The 24763-nt window shown below is 44.3% G+C and overlaps 1 protein-coding gene across 1 annotated transcript in view; it reads left to right on the top strand.

Annotated features, from left to right (window-relative positions):
• ADGRA2 (adhesion G protein-coupled receptor A2) overlaps nt 1–24763 on the top strand; it is a 63904-nt gene that overhangs the window by 9857 nt on the left and 29284 nt on the right. The window contains exon 2 of the mRNA XM_069075924.1: nt 17071–17142. Coding sequence (XP_068932025.1) covers nt 17071–17142 — 72 coding nt within the window. The remainder of the gene's footprint in view (nt 1–17070; nt 17143–24763) is intronic.

Raw genomic sequence — 24763 nt, 5'->3', positions numbered from 1 at the left:
AGGGGAGGGGAAGGGAAAGAAGGAAGAAGGGAAGAGAAGGGAAAGGAAAATTCTACACACACACACACACGCACACACATACACATACACACACATACACATACACACACATACACCATTGGACAGGATTACTTGGATAAATCATCAAACAATAACAAAACCCCTTACAATTCTTATGAACTTTTGACTCCCTGACTTTTGAGGTAAATATGGCAAGGTTTGATACTTTATTTTGTAAAGGAAGACATATAAATTCAGATAAGTTACATAACTTCCCCAAGGTCACCCAGCTAAGCAGTGGCCTGAAAAGCCAGGTTTTCTGACAGCTCATCCAGTCTCCTCTGCTATATCCCATGGTCTTTCTCTATTTCTCGGGGCTCTGTGTAGACACTCCCACTGTGGGACCCCCAACCTGCTTTCCTTTTTTGTTCCCTTTCTCCTAAGTTCATCAGGGATAATTGAGCAAAGATCTGAAAAGGAATAGGAGAGAGTGTTCTCCCAAAGGTATGTGTAATGGCCAGTTATTCTAATCAGAACATAAGTTGTGATACCATCATTTTACATCACATTGTGGGAGGGTAAATTTCTAAGTTTATTTTATATTGTTGGGGGTCAGAGCAGAGGTAGAAAGGGCATCTTCAGGATTCCTTCCACCCTTTGTAAGTGGAAAGGAAGCAGCCACCTTGAGATTTATATATTTAATCCTTCCATGAAACATAGAGGGGCCAGAAATTCTTTTCCTTGAGGCCAGCTGAGACACAAAGAAGGGAGCTGAGTTTCCTAAAGTCACATAACCAGAGACCAGAATCCTCCTGCCCCCTAAAGGGAAGGATCTTAATTGTATTTCACTTGGGCTGTCCAGCAGTGACAGAGGGGAGAAAGGAAGAGAGGATTGGCCAGAGGAAGATGTGGGAAGGAATAGAAGTGGCATTAGGGGCCTCAGAACAGAACGGGGAGGAAAGATCCAGCAATGGCTCAGAATGGGCTGCACAGAGGGGCTGTTTATTTTCATTCTCCAAGACTAGCTGCTCAGTTCTATTTCTAGCTCTGACACCAAGGGGTGGATCAATGGCCCCCCTTCCTTTCCTTCACTTCCCTCCTCCCCCTCCTTTTCCTTCCCTCCTGCTCCCTCCCCCCAAAAAGATTAAAAAATATTCTCATACTCTCAGGATTTGGTGGGGGTTGGGGAACATGTTCACAGAATCCCCACACTTGCTGGCCACTGACCTACCAGGAGCAGCTGCTTCCCCTAGCTCTTTTCCTCAGTTTCTACCATGGGGTGAGGCTTCCAGACTCCCTCCTTATCCAGCAGAGGGGTGGGAAGTCAGAGGAACCATGGAGATGGATAGGGGCAGGTGAGGCAGAGGAGGGGGATAGTTGGGGTAATGGTGAGGGCCAGGGAGGGTTTTTTCGACTGATTTGGAAAGACTAGCAATCTGGCAGCTGGGAAATGGGACCTGATGTACAAATCTGCCCATGGGTCAGAGAGAGGCGTTTATAGTAAATTTTCCAGGACAGTCCTGATTTCAGGAAGTACTTTTAAGACAGTTTTTGAAAAGAATACCCATTGTCAACTTTTTTTTTTGTTCTGAAAATGTGGTCACCATTACTAGATCCCAGAGCCCAGCAAAGGATGCCACACCCATCTAAAAAACTGGGAAGAATACTCAGTTATGTCTTGAAAGTCTTCCTCTCTCCCATTTGGACATAACCCCCTACAGGTGTCCCTTGATTCCAATCCTGCCTTTGCCACTGTATAACCCTGGGCCACTTTCTTGGTCTCAATTCTTTCATCTGTAATAAAATAATAACAATCAAATTCACGTAGTGGGATTTAGAGCTTACAAGCTCTATCCTTACTACAACCTGATGAGGGTAAATAGTGTACTTCCTGGGAGGCATCGTTCGTGCCTCAATTCCCTCATCTATAAGTGGGTACCACAATATTTGCATTACTTCCTTTATGGGTGCTTCCAAGCAAAGTGCTATGTAAATCTGAGCTATTATTTTCTCTTTTTGGCAGATGAGGCAACCTAGTGTAGGTAGAGTTCAGGACTTAGGATCAAGAAGATCTGAATTCAAATCCCTCCTCTGGCACTTAATAGCTGTGTGACTCTTCGAATGTCATTAATCTCTCTGAGCATCAGTTTCCTCATTCGCAAAACAGTGATAACAGTACCACTAAATTATACAACCTGGAGTCGTTGGAAGACTCAAATTAAATAATATATGCAAAGTTGTTTTCCAACTTTAAAGAATTGAAAAAAATTGTCAGATGAAGACACTGAGGTTGAAATTCTCATCTGAAATTCTCACTGTTAGGGGCAGCTAGGTGGCACAGTGAATAGAGCGCCGGCCCTGGAGTCAGGAGGATCTGAGTTCAAATCGGGCCTCAGACACTTAACACAAAAACTAGCCATGTGACCTTGGGCAAGTCACTTAACCCCAATTGCCCTGCAAAAAGCAAAAAAATCCTCCAAAACCCCCTGAAATTCTCACTATTAGAGTTACTTTTCTGGGTTATAGTAAATGGGAAAAGGAAGAAGTTCAACTCTTATTAAAAGGGAAAACTGTGGCCTAGAGAGAGGAAGTAATCTATTGAGGCCGCAGCTCATGTCCAGCTCTATGGGAAATGATCCAATCTACTAACTCTCTCTCCATCCAGTCCTTTTCAAACACCCTCTGTGTTTCTCTTTCTCCTCTGGCCTCAGGCTGGGTGCAGTGATCTTTCTGGTGATGGAGTCTGAAAAATAGATTACTTCTGCAGAGACCAGGTGCTAGTAAGCCTTGGTTTCATAGGAGAGGAAAAAGGCAATGCAAAGGAAGTGAGCATCCAGCCCTAGGCCTTAGTCCTCTCTGACTAGAAGTTGACTTCCCAGGACACCAACATCCAACAGGCCATGATTACCTTCAACTCCACAGGGGCTCTTTCATTTTGTACTCCTAACGTCCCTTATACCTGAATCCCTGATCAAAGCGCCGAGGCTCCTGGACCTTGCTGGCCAATGAAACCACTTAACTCCTTGAGTTTTTAGTGGTTTGCCACACCAGAACCCTAATTACCCACCCCATTCTCAGCATCTATTCTTCTCCTTCATATACTCAGTGCCATCAGAGTATATTTTCTAGTCTTTACTTGTAAGGGAAGAGCATATATGCAAATTCAGAAATACTATACCAGAATAAAGTAATTAGAAGCCAGTAATTGACTGTTTATCTGTTGTCCCATTTTAGCCAGCTTAGCCAAATTTGAAGAGGCCCATTACTAAGCTGACAGCAGGTAGCATTTCTCAACCTCAAGACCACCTACTAAGTCGAGGAAGGGTATGAAGGGTGCAGACTACATTGTTGAAGATTTTATTTACAAAGAGGATTATACTGTATAAGTATATAAGAAATCTCCTAGATAGTCTAGATTAAATATTTACTTTAAATATTAAATTAAATTAAAGTACTTTACATATGATAGAATTAAAATTCCTTACCCCTGAGGAGGAAGCTAGGTGGCTCAGTGAAGTCAGGAAGACCTGAGTTCAAATCCAGACTTGGATACTTACTAGCTATGTGACCTTGGGTAAGTCACTTAACCCTCTTTGCCTCAGTTTCCTCATCTATAAAATAAACTAGAGAAGAAAATAGCAAACCGCTCCAGTATCTTTGCCAAGAAAACTCCATAATGGGGTCACATAGAGTTGGAAGTGACTAAATAGCTAAACAACAACCCTGATCAGGGTAGGATGGCCATCCTCATTTCTCTTAGGCTGGGAATCATGTCACATTCAACTCAGCTTTGACCCCAGAGGAGAATGGTATACCCAAGCCCAGACTGTAATGTGCCCAACTGTGTGTCCTGGGCTGGGGTAATTGGTCTATTCTGTCCATCACAGACTCCCTCTCAGCCAGTCAGGAGGCTTCCTGTAGGTTCCGTAGATGATTCAGTGGATGATTTGGTAGTTCCCACCCCCAATACTGTGAATTCCTTTGGTATTAAGATAATCTCACCTCTCACAATCAGCAAGATAAAGAAGGAAATACAAACAGGTAAATGAGACAGTTCCCATCACTCTAAAAGTCCAAGTAATTCAGCCTGAAGCCTCAGTTACTGCCAAAGTTCAAAGAAGACACTTCTATTGCTTATAGATAGTATAGAAAAAAAAGTGAGGGGATAAGGAATCTGAAGGGCTAAGGTGGTCACTGGGCATGTGGACCCTGAGGGAAAGTGGAGATATGAAGAGGACTTCCTAAAACAGGAAAGAGAAATGTCCTTGCAGAAATGGAACCAGCAATTATGACCCCAGGACAAACAATACAAAATAATAACAAGTTTTATACATGTTAATTCATTTGATATTTATAAGAATTCTGTGAGATTACTATTCCTATTTTACTGATAAGGAAACTGAGGCAGAATAAATGACTTGCTCAGGTCACACAAGTGCAAAATGTTTGAGGTAGGATTAAAACTTGTCTTTCTGACTGTAAATCTTCTGCTGTAGCCACTGAAACCCCTAACTGCCTCAATCCAGGATTTTAAGACAGATTGAGTTGAGCAGGGTGGGGGGAAAGGAGGGAGATGAAGGATACTGAAAGGCCACAGCTGGAGACACCAGCACTGAAGGAGGGAACAGGGTAAGTCTGGGCCTGAGGTGAACTCACCTGGAATACAGCCAATAGAGAAGAAAGTGTACCATCTAGGATCTTCCTGTTTTAACTCCTTATTCTTATTATTAAGGCACTCAGTTCAATTGTTTCTGCCTGCTGAAGCAGGAAAAATTCTGTCAGTGTCCTTTAAATTTTGGTACCCCAGGGCAATGTCCCAGTCACCCCACCCTAGTTATGGCTCTGGGTCCTTGTCACCAATTCTTTCCCTTTCTTTTCCCAACCTTTCCCATCTACCCCACCCCCAAAAAATATACATACTTTCTCAATGCAGAAATTGAAGCAGAGTCAAAAAGCAAGGTCCTTTGCCCTGAGAAAGAGGAAGACAAGAAAGAAATGGGACATAGAAAGTACTTAATAATTGCTTATAGAGGGGTGGCTAGGTGGCACAGTGAATAGAGCACTGGCCCTGGAGTCAGGAGGACCTTAGTTCAGATCTGGCCTCAGACACTTAACATTTACTAGCCATGTGACCTTGGGAAAGTCACTTAAGCCCAATTGCCCAGCCTTCTCCCCCTCCAAAAAAGCAAAATAATAATAATTGCTTATAGATTGGAATATAAAAGTAGGGATTACACAAAATGAATAAAGAATATTAGATTTAGAGGTAGAAATATAGCGTTGTTCTCCTGGTTCCATAGTTTACTGACTGTGTGATTTTAGGCAAATTATCTTTCTTCTCTGAGTTTCAGTTTCCTCATCTGTGCTCTGGGGAATAGAGGTGTAATGGAAAGAGTGGGCCTCAGACCCAGGAATATCTGGGTTCGAGACCTATTTCTGACATATACTGGCTGTGTGACCCTAAGCAAGTCACTTAAACTCACAAATGTTCTAGGAAACTCTCTAAGAATATAAATTGCAGAGAAGGTGGCAACCTGCATTGGTAGAGGGAGTTTACTCATCTGGCAATTCTCTACACCAATGAAATCACAAGGTCTAGTCTCCATCCCTAAGATAAAAGGTAGTATTTATGCAACTTACCTACCATTCGGGATTGTTGTGAGGTTTAAAAGAGAGAATGTATGTTAAAAAAAATTCTGTAACTCATAAAGCATTAGAAGAATATGTGGAAGTGGTGGTGGTGGTGGTAAGATGACGTGGTAGATGGAATACTGGACCTGGAGTGAGGAAGACCAGATTTCAAATCCATTCACAGCCACACACCAGCTGTGTGGCTCTAGGAAAGTTGCTTAAACCTCTGGCTGCCTTGGTTTCTCATCTGTAAAATGGGGATCATGATAGCACCTATATCCCAGAGTTGTTGTGAGGATAAAATTAGATAATATTTGTAAAGTGCTTTTGAAACTTCAAAGCACTATTTAAATGCTACTTATCAACACCATCATTATGATTAAAAAGATTCAGGGGCAGATAGAAGTTGTCAGGCCCTTAGAAGGTTTCCCCATACATTCATTCTGGGCCATCTCTACCCCAGACCGGGGCTCAGCCTCGCTGAGACTTTACCAACTCACCATCCCCCTTTTCAAGAGAAGTCTGGCCAACAAATCTCCCCACCCCCATTTTTAGCTTCATGGCTTATCCACCCAGTAGGGGAGAACAGCTGCAAGTTAACGCCTGGGACAGAACTGCTGTTGTTGCCAGACTGTGAAGCTCACCAGGGATAGTCTTTCCTAGAAGTCAAACCAATCTTTCCAATGGAGACAGTGGTGGGGAGTGATGGGAAGATAAGGCCTTTGTATTGGTGAGAACCATAGGCAATGCAGGGGTTAGTCAGGCTTTGCCTTCAAACCTCCCTTTTTTGACCTGCCCCACTCCTATATCTCTCCCTTCTCTCTGGAACCCGATCTTGCCTTGACCCCCACTCATCCAATCCACAAATATTTGTTGATCTACCACTTTGCTCAATAACATAGCCCTAGGTGCTGTGGGGAACACAAACTGTCATGACTCAGATTCTGGCCCTCGGAGAGTTTTACAGTCTAGTTGGGGAGGCAAGAACTACATGTCTCAAAAGTTAATTCCATGCAATAAAATAATAACTCATATTTCTGGATCACTTGAAGTTTGGCAAAGTACTTTCCTCGAAGCCCTGTCAGAAAGTAGGGCAATCATTATTATTCCTATAGGTGGCTCAGTGATCTTCCTGAGTTCAAATCAAGCCTCAGACACTTACTAACTGTGTGACCCTGGGTAAGTCACTTAACTCTGTTTGCCTCAGTTTCCTCATCTGTAAAATAAGTGGAGAAGGAAATGGCAAACCATTCCAGTATCTTTGCCAAGTAAACCCCAAATGGGGTCATGAAGAGTTGGACACCACTGAAACGACTGAACCATAATAACAGACCAGGAAACAGACTGGGAAGAAGCTAGGTGATTTTCCAAGTTACCCAAGTAGTAAGTAGATTAGGTGGAATTTGATCCCAGGCCTCCTCTTTCAAGTGTATCTTCTCTCTATCTCATGCTGCCTCTGGGCAATCTTTGCCCCATACCTTGGTGTGTCCATTATTTCATTTCTGGTAGATCCTCCACTTACATAGATTGTGAGAATAATAATAATAATAAACACTTACTATGTGCCGGGTGCTGTGCATTTTACAATTATTATCCCATTGTATCCTCACAACAACCCTGGGAGGTAGGTGCTATTATTATCCCCATTTTACAGATGAGGAAATTGAGGCCAATAGAAGTTACATGACTTACTCAGGATCTCACAGCTTGTAAATGTTACAGGTCAGATTTAAATTCAGGTCTTCCTGATGATAGCCCTGTGCTCTATCCAAAGTACCCTCTAGCTGACCTTAAGAGACAATCTTAATGAGTTGTTATGGTCAAAAATGGTTATGGTTGTTATGGTCATCAGAGGGAGATCAGCCCTTTGGTAGTAAGCTTCTCCTAATTTAGGGAGGTTGGCTGTCAGGCAGTAGACACACAGTCCATTGTCAAGCCTATACTTGAAGCCTTTCTAACCTGGCAGAGTCCCTAGAGCTGGTGGTAGTCAGCTGACATAGTCTTTGAGATCCCAGGATCATTTCTACCCCACGGGGAGATATATGGTGCAGGAGAACTTCAGTGAAGATATTAAATCAAACATCTTAATTACCATCTCCTATCATCTTCCTCTCTTATACAAATCTCTTAGAAGGAAGACAGAGTCTGACCCCAGACCCCATATCCTTAGAATAGGTGTGATGTTCTTACAGCTTGGGAAATTAAGTGCCTGAACCTGAGTGGGTTCATTTGAAGAGGGAAGTGCAGGTGTTGGAAGCCTCCTTCAACATGGGAAATATAAAAAAGGTGCTGGTTGTATTATAATATTTATATTATAATACAATAATTTTTTTTCTTTCTTCTCTCTGCTGGTGCCTGGGTTGGTGACTCCATACAAAAAATAAATACAATAATTATATGTACTTAGGGGCGGCTAGGCAGCACAGTGAATAGAGCACCGGCCCTGGAGTCAGGAGGACCCGAGTTCAAATCCAATCTCAGACACTTAACACTTACTAGCCATGTGACATTGGGCAAGTCACTTAACCCCAATTGCCCTCCAAAAGGCAAAATAAAAATAAAATAAATTATATGTACTCATGCTCATAGACAGGTGAGCCAAGTAGTTGAAAATCCAAATCAGTTACATTCTAGAAGATTCATGATCTCATCATCATGGGCCCTCCTGCATCTACAGAGATCAAAACCCCATTATAACTTTTCATCCTGAGTGTATGTTGTCTTTGTTTTCCCACAAATCCTCCATGGAGGATATACTCCATGTTCAAAAATGGGCCACCTTCTTGTTAATGATAGAACCAAGGATTTAAAACAAGAAGGAACCTTAGGCACTAAATCTACTCCAAATCAAAAGTAACAAGGCATCATCTGGGATTGACCATCTGTTGCTTTTCATTCTCATTACATGACTATCCCGCTCATTTCTGGTTATTTGTATTTTTTAGAAGTTACGTAAATATTGGTGTTAAAGAGATGAACTTTTGTAACAGTGGGAAATTTGCTATTATTGAGAGTATTGTGTAATTTTCCAAATGTAATACATCTTCGATCTAAATCAAAGCACTCCTTCTATTCAGTTCATCCCCCTATGTAGCATTTATACAATCTTCTTGCTAAACAGAGAGAAATGATGACAGGGTAACCCTAGTTTTGGAGTAGGATCTCAGCTATAAAACACTACAGAGGGGGAATCTATAGGCAGTATCACTACACAAAACAGCAAAAACAGTTAAGGAGAAAATAAGTCTATGGTGCACTTGGCATGAGATCTAGACAAGTTCAAGAAATTCTGTAAATGAAACAAGAAGAAGGACAACAGATAGGTAGAAAAATAACATATTTTTCTATATTTCACAATCATTATTCTCAGCTAAGTGGTACAGTGGCTAGAGTGCTGGACCTGGAGTCTGGAAGAGCTGAGTTCAAATCTTGCCTCTGATATTTACTAGCTATGTAACCCTGGGCAAGTCACAACTTAATTCCTGTTTTTCTTTCTTTTCTCTGCTGGTGCCTGGGTTGGTGACTTCATGTGGGGGGGGAGGCAAGGGGAGGGGAATGGTTATTGTTAGGCTCTTTCAGAAATGTGCCTCAGTTACTCAGTAATGTCTGCCTTAGTTAATCCATTTTTCAAAACAGGGATAATAATAGCAACTACCTGCCAGGATTATTGTGAGGATAAAATGAGATAACATTTGTAATGTGCTTTGCAAATTTCAAAACACAATTTGGATGCTAGTTATTATTAGCATCAATGCCATATTGAACTCTGCCTACCTCTATACCTTATTGCTATGCAGAGATGAAGTAATGAGCCTAAGACAATTAAATTATAAGTGGTTGAACCTAACCAAAAACATTCAGAACAACACAGCCCTGAATAAAGAGTAGTACTCTGATACTCAAAAAATCCCACTCTTTCCCTTCAACCCCTTAACTCCCGAATGACAAAATTCCTGTTCTCCACACATGCTGGTGTCAGATGGGAACTGGGGATGAATGGGTCTGAACAGACTCGTCACATAAAAGTGTGAGTGAGGTTACCTTCCCTGCTGGATTTGTATCTTAAAAGAGGATGCTGGTTAGCTCCCATGAATTATCTGCCAGTGTTGAAATTCAAGCAGTCTGACTGGCAGACAGATTTCTCTTCTCCTTCTTCCAGGAATGGGCACGGACACGGACATGGACATGGAAAGAATGAGCACTAACCTACCATGTCATGTTGGGGAAGGACTGAGAGACATCTTTTCGAATGGGGAAAGCTCTGGTCTGAAAGCTAAAGATGCAGATCCTAAGTGTGTCATAGACTTCCATATGTGGCCATGGCCGGGTCACTTAGCTTATGTGTCTGTGCAGACTGTCTCGGTGGGCCACCAGACATAGCTGGTGACCACTTCTGATCACCCCGCTCCAGCATGGTGATACAGTCATGTTCCCTTTTTGTCCAAATCAGACAACTGAACCCAGCTGGGGAGATCTGGAGAACACTCAAAAGGGAGAGAGGGAAAGGGAAGAATCCTCAAGGCACTGGCTGCCTTTGAATATCATGAGATAGGACTCTTCCTTATCTCCCCTTGGGCTGTACTAGCTCAAAATCTACAATCTGTTGCTCCAAATCGGGGTGCTAGAAGATCTTTTCTGCCATATCCATTATTACCTATTCTACACGTGGCTCCCACTGCCATAGGGCTGGAAATTGTCCACAGGTGCCTTGGTGGCCATTGAACTCCATGCACCAAAGTTGCCACTGTTCAGCCCCGGTGTCCTGGCCATGAGGCTGCTAACACTAAAGCCCCTTCTAGGTGCACTGAGCTATTAACTTCTTTTAAGTAGGTGTGAAAGTTCTCTGTTTCTGGATCTCACACAAGAAGACCTTGGTCCAAAACTTGGCACTGAAGACAGAGTTTCTTGTTGCTGTTGAGTTGTTTCAGTCATGTCTGATTCCCTGTGTCCCCATAACCCCATTTGGGGGGTTTTCTTGACAAAGATACTGGAGTGGTTTGCTGTTTCCTTCTCTAGCTCATTTTACAGGTGAGGAACTGAGGCAAACAGTGTTAAGTGACTTGCCCAGGGTCACACAGTGAGTAAGTGTGTGAAGGTAGATTTGAACTCAGGTCCTCCTGACTCCAGAGCCGGTGCTCTATCTATTGTGCCACCTAGCTGCCCCTCAGAGTCTCAGGGTCCCATAAACTCTGACACTGAAGAGAACCCAAGAGAACAGGGAAGGGCTAAGAAGGGTATAGCTGTTACTGACCGTGCGGAACAGGCTCGGCTTGTCTCTGCCAAGCCTTTTGATGTTGAACCCTTAGGCTTCACCATATATGTGGCCAGGGAGATAAGGAAGGGGAGGGGATGGTGGGGAAGAGAAGGGAAGGGAATAGACTTCACTTAAGTATCTTCTATGTGCCACCAGGCACTGTGCTGAACACTCTTATAGATATCATCATATTTACATTTGATCATCATAAGCCTTTTACAGGAACACACCCAGGGCAGAGGTACATATCAAATGAATGAATGAATGAATGAAGCATTTATTAAGTGCTTACTATATGCAGGGCTTAATGAGGGGGATACCAATAGAAAAGGATGATTTTCCTGCTCTCAGGTAGCTCACATTCTAACATCCTGTGCCTTTATCCCTAGACACTCAAAGCTGAGGTGGGTAGATACCCTAGCCAAAAGGATGAGAAACCAGTACACTCACTGGCAATATTTTGTGTTGCCTGCATGTTTGATAAGCATAGTGTCTGTACCTGATTTGATCTTCACAACAGTCCTGGAAGGTCATGGATATGGATAAAAATGCCCCCATTTCATAGCTAAGAAAACTGAGGCTCAGCTGCAGGTGGCAATGCCTGGATTCCAGCTCTGGTCTTCTGGTCTTGTGCCATTTCCTGTAAGCCACACAAGAAGGAACTGAGGTTCAAAAAGCTGACTTGCCTGAGATTACACAGCTAGTAAACCCTCAGGTAAGGAGTTGGACCAGGATCTCCATTCTCTGAAGTCTAACCTCTGTGTTTTTCATGGAATCTGGATCAGAAGCTGCGTCAGATCAGGGGCATTGTTCTTGTGTTGGTTTGCACATGTGTTTGTTTGTAGCTAGAGCCGATGTCCACCCACATGGAGAGACAGGTATGATCCGAGGCCATCTTTCTACACACATGAATATTGCATGTATATTTCTCTCTCTCACCTTGTGATTCTTTCATGACTGCAAAAATGTTCTCCCTGATGAAGGATGACTAGGCTATAATTGCTAACATTTATAGAGCACTTACTATGTACTCACTGTACTAAGCTCTTTCCAATTATTATTTCATTATTGCCTCCTTAGAAGGAAGGAAACATATTAAGCACCTACTGTGTGCCAGACCCTGTACAAAGTGCTTTACAAATATTATTTCATTTGATCCTCCAAACAATCCTGGGAGGTAGGTACTGTTGTGATCCTTATTTTATAGATGAGGAACTGAGGTAGTCAGAGGTTAAGTAACACGGCTAGTAAGATTTGAACTCAGGTCTTCGTGACTCCAGGCCCAATGCCCTATGCACTGTGCCACCTAGCTGTGAGGGGATCTAACAAGTTTCTGTCTTGGTTAAAAACAAAACTCCAGTCCCTTGCTTCTTAGACCTCTGATCTCATTAGTGGTAACTAAGTTTTTCCTTCTTCCCCTCTGATTTAAGCAAGTAACTAGAACATGGCTCCAGCCTTCTGTGATGGACTCTACACAGTCCCCTCCTCTTGATTCTAGGATTCAGCTCCCAGGACTCCAGCATTTGACTCCCTTCTGTCCGGGAAGGACTTGGGTTGGGTATGGTGGGCGAGGTAATGTAGGGTGAAGCAGGGGTTTGGGGGAAGATAACTCTTAAAATGTTTATTCTGGAAGAGCCAGGACACTGCTGGGCAGAGCCAAAGTGGTTGAGAAGGGAAACCCACCTGGTCCCTTGAGTCCCTGGTGTGGTTGGAAAAGCCTGTTGTGCCAGGCTGAGGTGGTGTCTGGAGGGATGTGAATCCTGGGCAGAGGCTGGCACAGCATCCGGGAAGAGTGGCATGAGGGCTCCTTTCCTCCTTCCCTCCCTCCCTCTTACTCTGATGGCTTTCTGTATTTGCCAGTCTCCCCCTGGCCCCATGAGGCATCCTTATAGACAAAAGCATTCACTTGCTTTTCCTGTCATAGAAAAAGCAATGGAATTAAGAAGTAGGAGATTCTAGACCCAACTCCACCCTTAACTAGCCCCTTTCCTTATCTGGACTTCAGTTTCCTCCTTTACGAAGTGAGAAGGGGACCTAAGATCCCTTGTAGTTCTAATATTATATGAGTGTTTGAGACAGTCATGTTCATCAGTGCCAGTTGAAGTATAGGTAGCTTCCCTACCCATTTCAATAATAACAGATCCTAGCAATCTCTGTAAAGAACAGACCTCTCCTTCCTTCATCCAATAACTTCTTGGAATTAATATCTCCTATGTGCTAGGCACACATGGAAATATGTTCACAAAACAAAGCAGGGAGTTGAAACTAACTTTCATAGCCATTTAGGATAAAACCCTACCTGAATCACTAAGCAAACATGGCAGATTCCAGGGCTTGAATCATCTAAACCATAGGTTCCCAAAGTGGGTGATACCAACCCCTGGGCTCTGGAATGATCCAGTGGGGAGTTGGTAGTAGCCTCGGGTACAATTGAGGGGCATTGAATAAAAATAAGAGGGTGGTGGAAACATAAGGAGAGAGGAGAAGAAAATTTTGAAAAACCATTTATACATTTTTCATCTGTTTTGTAACAGAGGTAAAGTAGTAGTTGATTACATTATTTTCCAAATAAACAGATAAAATGCAAGTTATAACCTATCAGTGGTCAAGTTCGCCAACAGGTCTTAACAAGCAAGTGTTGGCAGTGAGCCATAGTCAGAAAATAAGAAAACAAAAATAAAAAAACTATGTCAGAAAATACATAGTTGCACATAGTCAGAAAATCCATTGCATTGGCAGGAATATGTGCATGTAATGACTTGTTTACAATATGATACCATATGGTTACATGACACAATATTGCATCATCAAAATTTCAATGCATGAAAGAAAACATAAATTTATAATAAATCATTAAGTTTAAGATGCATCATTTAAAAAATATATATTTTTGAAATGATGCAAATTAAAAAAAAAACATTGAAGTGTTAAAGAAAGTAGATATCCAGGGGTGGGCTGAGTAATTTTTTTTTAAGGGGGCAGTAGGTCAGATAAGTTTGGGAGCCTCTGATCTAGAAGGAGAGGCCTTTGTGGCACAATGGAATGATCAATTGTTTTGGAGTCCTACAACCTCAGATACCATCTCCGACATTTTGTGGCCTTGGGAAAATCATTTAACATCTCTGGGTCTCAATTTCCTCCTTTAGAAAACGAGGAAGTTAAACAAAGGTGCTCTGTAAAGTCCCTTTTAACTCTATATTTGTATTTGCATAAATTCTCCACTTTTGCATGAAGATAGAATCAGAGGTGTGCTAGAAACACCTCCTTTGGGCTTGTTAGAGCCAGTTGTTAAATTTTTTCAGAGCAAAAGCATTTGTAACTTAGAAATAAGGGAATGCTACAAAATCAGGACTTGTTTTGTTATTTTGTTGATTTCTAGACTTATGAAAGAGATGGAGAAAAATGTTAATAATGCAGATTAAACTTTAAAATATTTTTTTTCTCTTGGAGAGCTGGTTGCTAAACATTGACAAGCACACCCTTAGATAGCGCTTTAACTGACATTCAAGTATTGATAATGTCAGTGAGTAGAGAGTAATAGTCTTTACTCATTGATATTAATGGTGGAGGATAAAGAGAAAGCCATTTGTCACCCTTTGACCTTTGCTTTGGGGAGTGAGCTAGGGTACTCCCTTTTTGAAGTCATAAAAAACACATTTTGGCTTTTCCAATCTTCCAAGGGTCCAATTCTAGGCTGGTTAGCAAAGCTAGAAATGTGGTCCGCAGCTGACTTGCCCACACAGAGGACTATCCTGGAGTCAGTCATTGTTGTTAGGGATGGAGCAGCTAGGTCCAGATGAGGGTGTTTAGTCCCCAAGGCCAGCCCAGGACAATCCCCTTTTCTGGATTGGGTGGAGTCCATTACTCCCTACTGCAATAGCCTATGTTTGATTTAGTCACGCACCCCTTTCCACCATCAATCTAATTGTCCCAGACTCATAACTGCTCCAGACTCCAAGAACCAACAATTTCCACCCCACCCCCTAGATACAGGACTGAGGAGAAAGAAATAGGGTGCATCTAGGATCTAGGAGCTGGCAGTTCCTGCTCGGGGTCCACAGGAGGCAGTGAATATAGATTCCTAAAATTATAGGTGCTAAACGAAATAGAAATAGAATCTAGCTGCTAAGCTGGAAAGGAATTCAGAAACCGTCTAGCCCACCCTGCTCTTTGACATGGAAGGAAACTGAGGCCCAGAGGAAATAAATTATTTGCCCAGGGTCACATGGCTAATAAGTGACTGTTTCCAGATTTGAAATCTGGGGGTCACACCCTATCCTGCTTCTTTACAGTCTCCTTCAAGCATAGGAATGCAATGTGCTGGGCTCCCCAGATTCTCCATTGTTCCCTATCTCCAGCCTCCTGACCCTGGTGATTGGCTTTACTCTATTAACCAGTCTCTTAGCTAATGAAATGACTGGGAGGATGCCTTGGGGATACACACACACACCCCTCTTACCCTGCTAGGATTGTAGAATTTTTCACTCCATCTGACATCAGAAAAGGGAGTGAGGAAGAGAGCTCTCTCTTCTTCCTCCCCCTCTAATCCAATAAATTCCCCCTCCTCTTCATGCTTCAGTCTTTAGTTGTCCAGTGACTGAGAGGGACAGTGGCTTTGATGCCTGTTACCTGGGTCTGTCCACTTCCTAACAGAGCCCAGTTCCAGTGAATTGATAGAGGCCTAGAATTATTCTGCTGGAGGAAATCTTAAAGTAGGGGTTATTAACCTGGAGTCCAACAACTTTTTAAAAAAGTATTTTGATAGCTATTTCAATATAATAATAGTCTTCCTTTGTCATTTTTTTTTTTGAGGCAATCAGGGTTAAGTGACTCACATAGCTAGTAAATGTCTGAGGCTAGAATAGAACTCAGGTCCTCCTGACTCCAGGGCAGGGGCTCTATTTACTGAATTACCTAGGTTCCCCTCCTTTGCAATCTTATGCATTTTATCTAAGTGCAATTAAAAATATTATTCTCCAAAGGAATCCTTAGGCTTCACCAGACTACCAACAGAGTTCACGACATAGTAAAGGTTAAGTAATGCTACCTTAAAGATGTTACCATCTAACTCCCTTCATTTTACAAATAGAGAAAATAAGGCCCAGGAAGGTTTATAGTTCAATGGAGTCATGGATGAGCCACTTACAACCTGTGTGATGTTGGGCAAGTCATGTAACATTTCCTGGCCTCAGTTTCCCCATTTGTAAAATATGCAGTTTTACTAAGCTTTTTTTTTTTTTTTTACTAAATACATTCTAGCTCTATTATCCCTAAGGTTAAGAACTTGCCCAAAGTTTCCTCTGGAACACTCCAATCCCAATCTCTTCCTAAAAGGCCTTTCCTTGGGAGACTCAGAATCCCAACCTTTCCCTCCTCTGACCTATCTCTCACCAGGCCACAGGAAAGGAGAACTACCCTGTGTTGGGGATGGATCCCAAGAGGCTCATTAAAGATCTTTAATGAGCAATTAGCTGAGAGTGATTGAAGCCCTTGGCTGGGCCTCTGACTGTGTTGCTCATGAACCCAGGGCCTTTCCACTTGAAGCTTTTGAGGGTCTGGCTGAAAAGGAGCTAGTGGAAAGGATGAAGAGGAAAAAGCATTATGACAGGAAAAGGGAGTGCCATCTACATAGGGGTTCCCTCCTCCTTGACTGGGGAAGAAAACAAACCAAAGAAATCTGGGAAAGTCTCAGCTTGGAGCTAGAGCTGCTCCTGAAGCCTTCAGTCCATCTGCTGATCCCTTGGAGATAGATTTTTATCCTCAACTGAAGTTGGGCGTGGGGCAGGGGGAGAAGGGTAGGTATAAATATGTAGATAAAACTCCCACATCCTTTGAGTAGGGGACCCAGACAGTGGCAGACGATAGCTTGGAGGGAAGAGTGTTGGGAGGTCCCAGAACCACTAACACTTCCCTTCCCCTCCCATTCCAGGGGGGCCCAAGTCCCAATTCTCCTTGCCTTGCTTCCTTCCTTCCCTCAGTGGGAGGCTCTTTGGGAAGTCTCACTATGGAGGATGGGATCCAAGGGCAGCCTCCTTGCCTTCTGTGATCTGGGGGCAGGACCTTATTGACCAGGTCCACCAAGTATACTAGGAAATTGTGAATCGAGGTGCATCTGTCAGTTTGTCTGTCCAGTTTTGCTGGCATTAACAGGAGTTTTCTTCCCATTTATTTTTCATCCTTCACAGGCTCCTAAGCAGTAACAAGCTCACTGGACTCCGGAACGGCTCTTTCTCTGGACTTTACATGCTGGAGAAACTGTAAGTGTCTGAGGCAAACTCAGCTTCATTTCCCTCCAGGCTTCCACCCTGGTAGGGGGTAGAGGCAAGTGGCAAGGATGTGGGAGGTAGAGGAAGGGCTGCCTGACTCTGTGAACCATTAGGAGATGTTACTATAGGTCTGACCACGGACCTTCCTAGTTTCCTTTAAGCCCCAACTAAAATCCTACCTTCTAAAGGAAGCCTTCACTGATCCCTCTTAATTCCAGTGCCCTCCTTCTGTTAATTAATTCCTCTTTATCCTGTGTGAAGTTTGCTTTGTATAGATTTGTTTGCATGAGGCCTCCCCCATTAGATTAGAAACTCTTTGAGGGCAGGAACTGTCTTTTGTTTCTTGTGGTATCCCCGTGCTTAGCACAGTAACTGGCTTATAGTAGGCACTTAATAAATGTTTATTGATTGATCAATTCTTAGTCACTGGCTATTGCAAGCATGAGCCAACTTGGAGTGCTTCTTGGGCATTCTTTGGAACCCAGAATCAAGTCTCCCTTGGGATCCCTGGTTCAGTGATCTGACAGTGCAATGTCAACAGTTACAACTAGGATATGTTCATTTGGGGCAAAAAGCAGTCTGTGGATGTGGGAGGCTGGTGGCAGTGAAGAGGAACAAGGCATCCTCTGATGCAGTTACAGTGGGTGAGGGCTCAGCTCTTACCCTGACAAAGGGCAATGAGGTTCATCAAGCGAGGGTCATTTGGGAGGGTGCCATAGTAACAGGACCATGGAAAGTGGCCAGGCTTGACTGTGAGATCTAACTCAGAGGCACTGCCACGGTTACAAGAAGAAAGCCTGCTTCTCCTTCCCTGGAGGTTCCCTGAGGCAAAGCCCTGCTCACCCCATGCTCTGGCAATCTCTATTTAGTATCCTCCCTCCTGTCCCTTATCATCGTGGAGTGGTGACCCTAGGTTATTGAAAGCTATTCCAGGAAAACACGAATTCTTGCAGGTCTCACCAAGCTGTGAAAGCTTTGCATGTGGGCCCACTACAGTCTGTTCTGAGGACCAGCTAAGTACAGAGAGGTTCATTCCCCCTTAGTCCCCCCCCCCGCCCTGCCCCGAGCTGCCTAGAAATGAATCAATCAAACAACAAGAATTTATTAAGGGCCCACAACATGTCAGGTGCTGTGCTAGGGATACAAATATAAAGAATGAAACAATCTCTACTTTCTGGGAGCTTATATTCTATTGGGGAAGATTAAAAAAGTACATATATAAATAAACATGATTGATATAATGATAAGGTAGCTAAAGACAAGGCAGCTAGGTGGCAAAGTGGATAGAGCACCAAGCCCAGAGTCAGGAAGACTCATCTTCCTGATTTCAGATCTAGCCTCAGATACTTACCTAGCTGTGTGACCCTGGGCAAGTCACTTAGCCCCATTTGCCTCGGTTTCCTCCTCTGTAAAATGAGCTGGAGAAAGAAATGGCAAAGCACTCCAGTATCTTTGCCAAGAAAACCCTAAATGGGGTCACAAAGAGTTGAACACAAAAGTGAAAGCCAAGGTAGTTAAGGAAGGGTAGCACTAGCAGTTGGGGCAATTAGGAAGGGCTTCCTGTAGAAGGAAGAGAAAGGTTCTAAGGATATTTTTTTGCCCAGTACAACTCAAGAAGACTTCCTAACAAGACCTAGACGGGCTATAGTTTTCCTGGGCAGAAGGAGAATGATCCCACAGGGAGAAAATCTTAAGTCCTTAAAAGTATGAAAGACATTCCCTAAATCAGATCCTCTAAAGCATGGAGGGAGGGAAAATAGGAACATATTTATTTATTCTTGGAAATTTGTTAAGGAAAAGCAAAAAGAACAAAAATGTAGGACTTCTCTTTCTGTTTTAATATGCACTTTGATTGCAACCTACCTTTTCAGTCTTGTTTCCAATTCCTCCACTCTAAGAATCGTCTCTTCCAAACCACTTGGACTTCCAGCTGCTCCCTGACCTCAGCATTCCATCCCTTGCCTTTGTACATTTGCACAAGCTGTCCTGACCCCCTGACCCCCAACCCCATACTTGGAATTCACACTCATTTTTCATTCCCACCTATCAGAATCCTCTGGCTTCATATCAGGTACCACTCTCAGCTCTCCCAAAGCCCCCAATTCATATTGTCTTCTGTCTCAAATAATCCTTGCATACTTTATCTGATTTCTTTTTTTTTTGTCCAGTTCACTCCCTATTCTGTATTAGCATCTTCTATGTACATGACTCACCCTGGTAGAAAGTGAGTTCCTTAAGAGCAGGACATTTTAATCTTCGTACCCCCATCACTTAGACCAGGAGTGAGGAACCTGCAGCTTTGAGGCCACATGTGGCCCTCTAGGTCCTCAAGTGTGGCCCTTTTGAGGCCTCAGTTTCCCCACCTCTGACTTAGGGAATGCCCAAAACACAGTAGGTATTCGATAAGTAAATGTTTGTTGAACTGAATCAATGCTTATATGAAAGCATCTATAATGTTATGGAAAGAGCGGTGGGTTTGACTTCAAGAAACCTGGTCATGTGACCTAGATCCTTCACTTCCCTGAGTCTTAGTTTTTCATCTGCAAAATGAGGGTTTGAGAGTAAAATAAATTCAACAGATATTTACTAGGATGTAAAGATGATTTTAGGGCAGCTGCAGTGGATAGAGCACTGGTCCTGGAATCAGGAAGACTCATCTTCACAAAAGTTCGAATCCAGCCTCAGACTCTGGACAAGTCACTTTACCCTATTTGCCTCAGTTTCCTCATCTATAAAATGGGCTGGAGAAGGAAACGGTAAACCACTACAGTATCTTTGCCAAGAAAACTGCAAATGGGATCATGGAGAGTCAGACACAACTGAAAAACTACTGACCAGAAACAAAAAAGATGATCTTTAGGGTCTTTACAGGTGTGGCTTCTAATTCTCATGCCTTTAACTGTTACTCTATTGAAACAAACACCAGGCAGTAATAGTCCCTTTCAGCTCATAATTTCTCATTTCCCTTACTTTTTCTCTATCCCTATCACTCCTCCGCAGAACACAAATGGATTCTGCCTGCTCAGGTCCTGGTGGGATCAGGGAAAACTGATCAGGTCCTATTGGGATCCTTGAAATCTGGAACATGGGGACAGGGAGAGAGAGGAAGGGACTGGGGAAAAAAAAGGCTGAAATCAGATTGGGTTCCATGAGCAAAGGCTGTGTTTGCAGATCAGAAGATAGTGAGAGTATGTGCATGTCTGAGTATTCAAGAGTGTGTGTGTAGATGTACAAAGAGTGGGTGTGTTTATGTGTGTGTAGGGGTGGGGGGGGCATACAGTCAGTATCCCTTCTATGTATCTCTGCAGTAGGAATGTGTGTCTAGTGTGTGCATGAACTGGTTCATTCTCTAAGACTTATACTATGATAAGCCTAAAATAATTTGACAGAGAAAATGAGAAGACACAAAAGCAGAGATTTTAAAACTATCTCTGGCTGCCAAAAGCTGACCAAGTGGCTTTACTCTCTCTACGCAAGCAGTTAGGAATCTAGGTCGCTGCTTCCTAACTTCAGAAGAGTGCCTGAAACCTGGGCTCTCCTTCCCAGATTTCAGGCTGTGTTATTAATGATCTATTAGTTCATTAATGAGCTAATTAATTACTACATTAATGATCTAGTAGCCCTGAGAGAGACCTTAGAGATGATCTAGTCCAATCTCCTCATTTTACAGATAAGGAAACAGACTCAGAGTAACTTGATCCAAGACACAAAGCTAGGAAATGTCAAAGCCCTAGATTTTAACCCAGGTGTCTTTAAGACCAAGTCTAACAATATTCCCGTTGCAGCATGCTGCTCCTCACTGATCCCTTTCTCTGTCCATCAGCCTACCACAAGCCAAATTCTGGTCCTTTATTCTGATCTCAGATTCTGCCTCTGCCCCACTGGACTCCCTTAAGTCACCTATTTAGCTGTACAAGTCCTGGTCTGTGCAGGGAAGGGAGGGTAACTTGCATCTGTATGAGTGTGGGAGAGAAGGTGAGTGTGTAAAGACAGAAAAAATGTCTGGGATGGTCTCCAGAGGTCTATGCTCTGAAAGGAGAGGGGAAAATACCCTCATGGTCTGAAGAATACTTTTTTTACAGGGTTTTGTTGGCTAAGGCTTTGATTTTGGATGGGAACTACAGAGACTGGAAAAATATAAAAAGGGGAGGGGCGATTAGTTGACTCCTGGCCAGGAAGTCTCATCTGGGGAGCTGTGGGTCAGAGCTCAACATTCAAGGGGAGGAGCCGTTCAGATCCGGCCTCCAGCACCCACCACCCAGAAGGGTTCAGGTTGGCTATGTGCAAAATAAAAAGCTGCTCCCTCCTCTCCTCCCCTGGAATGTGCCCTATTTACATCCACCTACCCAGTCTAGTCTCCGGCAGTTTTCAAATGAAATTAAAATTGTTGCTAGACTGAAAATTCTTTTCTCTGTTCCTTTACATCCACCCACACACCACCCCTAATGGTGATTCCCTAAGCCAGATGCATACAGGAGAATATTAAGAGAATTTGTATCAGGAAAGGACCTTAGAGAACATCTGTTCCAACCCCTTCATTTTACAGAGAAGAAAACTGAAGCTCAGAGAAAGGAAAGGAAATGTCCAATGTCACCCAAGTAGTAAAATAGAAGAACTGAGAGCAGATATCTGGTCCTCAGACTCCAAATCCAGGATCCTTTTCACTATGCATGCCCCCAGGAAAAGGTGATTTATACAGTCTGCTGAACCTGGAGTTAGGAAGACCTGGGTTCAGATCCTGCCTCTAGCTGCACAACCTTGAGGAAATCACTTCTCCCTGGGCTTCGGTGTTTCATCTGGAAAGTGAGGAAGTTGGATGAAATAGTCTGTAAGGTCCGTTCCAGCGCTAACTCTATGGACACTGAATGGGGCTACCCCCAGAAACCTTTCCCAGTCCACTGAGGATCCTGACGACCACAGCTGGGAGAAGCAAGGAAAAGGAGAACACTTAGGAGCACTCATTTCACTCTATGCCCTTGCAGGCATGTTCCTATACACTCCTGGATGCACGCACACAGACACGTGTCTGAGCCAGAGGAAAAGGGCTTGGGGAAGGTAACTCGGTGGGCCCCATAATGATTTGTAGCTGCCTAATGAGATTAATGAGCCCTGAGGGCTGGTATGCGGCTGGTGCTGGGGCACTCATTAGAAACAGAATCAGCGCTGGAGGAAGGAGGAGAGAGAGTGTGTTCCTTACAGTCCAGGTGGTTTCTATTAGCCTGTGGGTGGGGGCAGGGATATGAGGATGCTTCTGCTGTCTTTCCCGCCTCCCTCCTCCCTCCACCCCCATATTAACTAGGGAGGAATCTGGGATAGAAGCTGCCACCAAACCTCTTGTGGAGAAGCTAAAGGGGCCGCTCTCCTTCTGACCCAGGAGGGAAAACGGAGGCATTGAGAAAAGGCAAGATGTCCGCAATACTATGAGGACAGAAAGCCTGGAGAGGGACCCTGAATGGGAGGAGGAGCGAGGGCACTTGGCTTTCATAGCTGCCACTCGAGATTTGTTTCCAGAACGTGGGTGCCCGGGTGCTGTCTTTACCAGTTGTCAGCCAGGCTCCACGTTCTAATTAACCCTGGAAGTCCTGTAGGGCCCCAGGGGAAGCTGTTCTGTGGCCTCAGACCCTGTAATTTGGTTTCCAAACTCACAGGCAGGGAGGTCTGTGGGGCTAGAGGGAGCCAGCTCTGGGCCACTCCACCCAGCCCCCTTCATGAGCATCTGAGCTGACGAGCTGAGGCTAGAATGTCAGAGGGAAGGCTCCTGGGACACTCTTCTTCGTGGGGCTTAAGGCTCCCTTTGTAAAGGTATAGGATGTGTGGTGTCGAGGTTAATAAGTGAGGGTGCCTGTACCTCCTAAGACACCCTAAGTGTCTGACTGACATTCCACCTTCTCTAAGATACAGAGGAAGCCATATGTGTGTCAGTGAAGGGGGAGGGGATGAGAGGAGTAGGGGTGGGGAGAGGGAAAGCACAGAGCCCGGCAACTGGGAATCCAGACACTTGAGTTCTAGGCCCAGCTGTACCACTAAATATTTGTATGACTTTGGGTAAATTCTTTCTACTCCAGGACCTCAGTTCCCCATCTGTAAAATGAGGGGGGTGGTCTAGATCATCTTAACCTTTTTTGTGTGTCATGGACCAGTTTGGTGAAGTCTAAGGACCTCTGCTCAGAATAATGTTTTCAAAGGCATAAAATGAAAGACTTAAGATTACAAAGGAAAGCAATCATGTTGAAATAATGATGTAATTTTTTTCCTTCATCCAAGTTCACAGACATCCTGAACTGTATCCGTGGCCTCAGATTCAAAATCCCTTGACTAGATGATCTCTAATAGAATCCCTTGCAGCTCTGATATTTTATGAGTCTATGAGAGTTTCCCTCTGCCCTTGTCCTCTGCCCAAACCGGGAGGGTCCAGCTGACCACTCCTCTGTGTCCCAGCCAGGTGGCACCCAATTATCTGGGTGCTAGCAGCAGCTCTGACTGGGACCATGGGCTCAACCTATTTCCAGACCACCAGTTCCCCTTCTTTTAGCTACTGGCCTCGATGGTCCCCACAGTCCCTACAGAAAGGGGCTGTCCTCACTGCCACTCCTCCGAATATGAGGCTCCCCAGACCAGGCCCCTGGGCTTCAAGAGGCCCCCAAACGTCTAAAGGCTGCATGCAGGAAACCAAAGGCAGGAAGAGGCACTGGGGACTGAGCAGAGGGGCAGCCCAGGCGCAACTCAGCCCCCATCTGCAAAGCATCAGTTGGGCAGGCAGGGTGGGGGCTGGGGGAGGAAATGGGAATAAATACTGGCTAGCAGAGAGGGAAGGGGTGGGGGGTGGAGGGGGAAGGGGCTGCGGCCTCAGCCCCTTGGCAGCCCATGAAGGGAAGTGACACAATGAGGAATGTGTTTCCCTCTGCCAGTCCTCCCCCCACCCCCACCTCCCCTACAGAGGGGTGGGAGGCCAGGCCCTTCCAAAGTCTGAGACTGCACAACTGGCCCAGGGGGCAAATGCCTGGGCCCCAGGGAATGTAGGAGTGGAGAAGGGAGGGAGACCGACCAGGCTGCCCCTTCGAAAGATGGTGAATTTGACTCCAAGGGCAGTGTGTGTGCCCAGGATCTGTGTGCATGGATGGATCCTGTACATATCTGTATGTGAGAGACCTGGTCCTGCACCATGTGTGTGGGCATCCCCAGGCCTGTCCCTTCTCCTGAGAGCTTCCTCCCCTTGACTCCCCTTCTGGGGGCAGATTGGCGCTGGCTTCTTCCTGTCCCCACTCTCCTTCCTATCTGCTTAGGTTTCAGGGTTAGCGATGAGGTTAGAGGGAAAGGGCTGGGTCCCAGAGAAGGAGGAGGAGGACAGGGGTGGTGGTCGGCTATGTGAGTGCCCTGCTGATGGGAAGGGCTGGGTGGGGTATTTTATTGCTCTTTCCAGCTATTTCTGTTCAGTGACTGTGCAACTCTGCAAAACATGCTTCTGGTAGGAACAGGGCCTCCCCCCTACTGACCCCAGCTTCCTCCCCACCCCCACCCCAATAGGAGAGAGTAGATTTCATTAACCCCTGCCTGGATATGAGAATTCCATGGAGACTCAGAGAGGGTAGTGCCCAGAACCTGCTTGGAGTGT

This window comes from Petaurus breviceps, unplaced genomic scaffold (assembly GCF_028583685.1).
Source record: "Petaurus breviceps papuanus isolate PSGF00001 unplaced genomic scaffold, PetGlider_PUasm1.0 90919, whole genome shotgun sequence".
NCBI classification, from domain to species: domain Eukaryota; kingdom Metazoa; phylum Chordata; class Mammalia; order Diprotodontia; family Petauridae; genus Petaurus; species Petaurus breviceps.
Note: the sequence above shows the minus strand (reverse complement) of the source record. Positions and strands in the feature narration are given on the sequence as shown.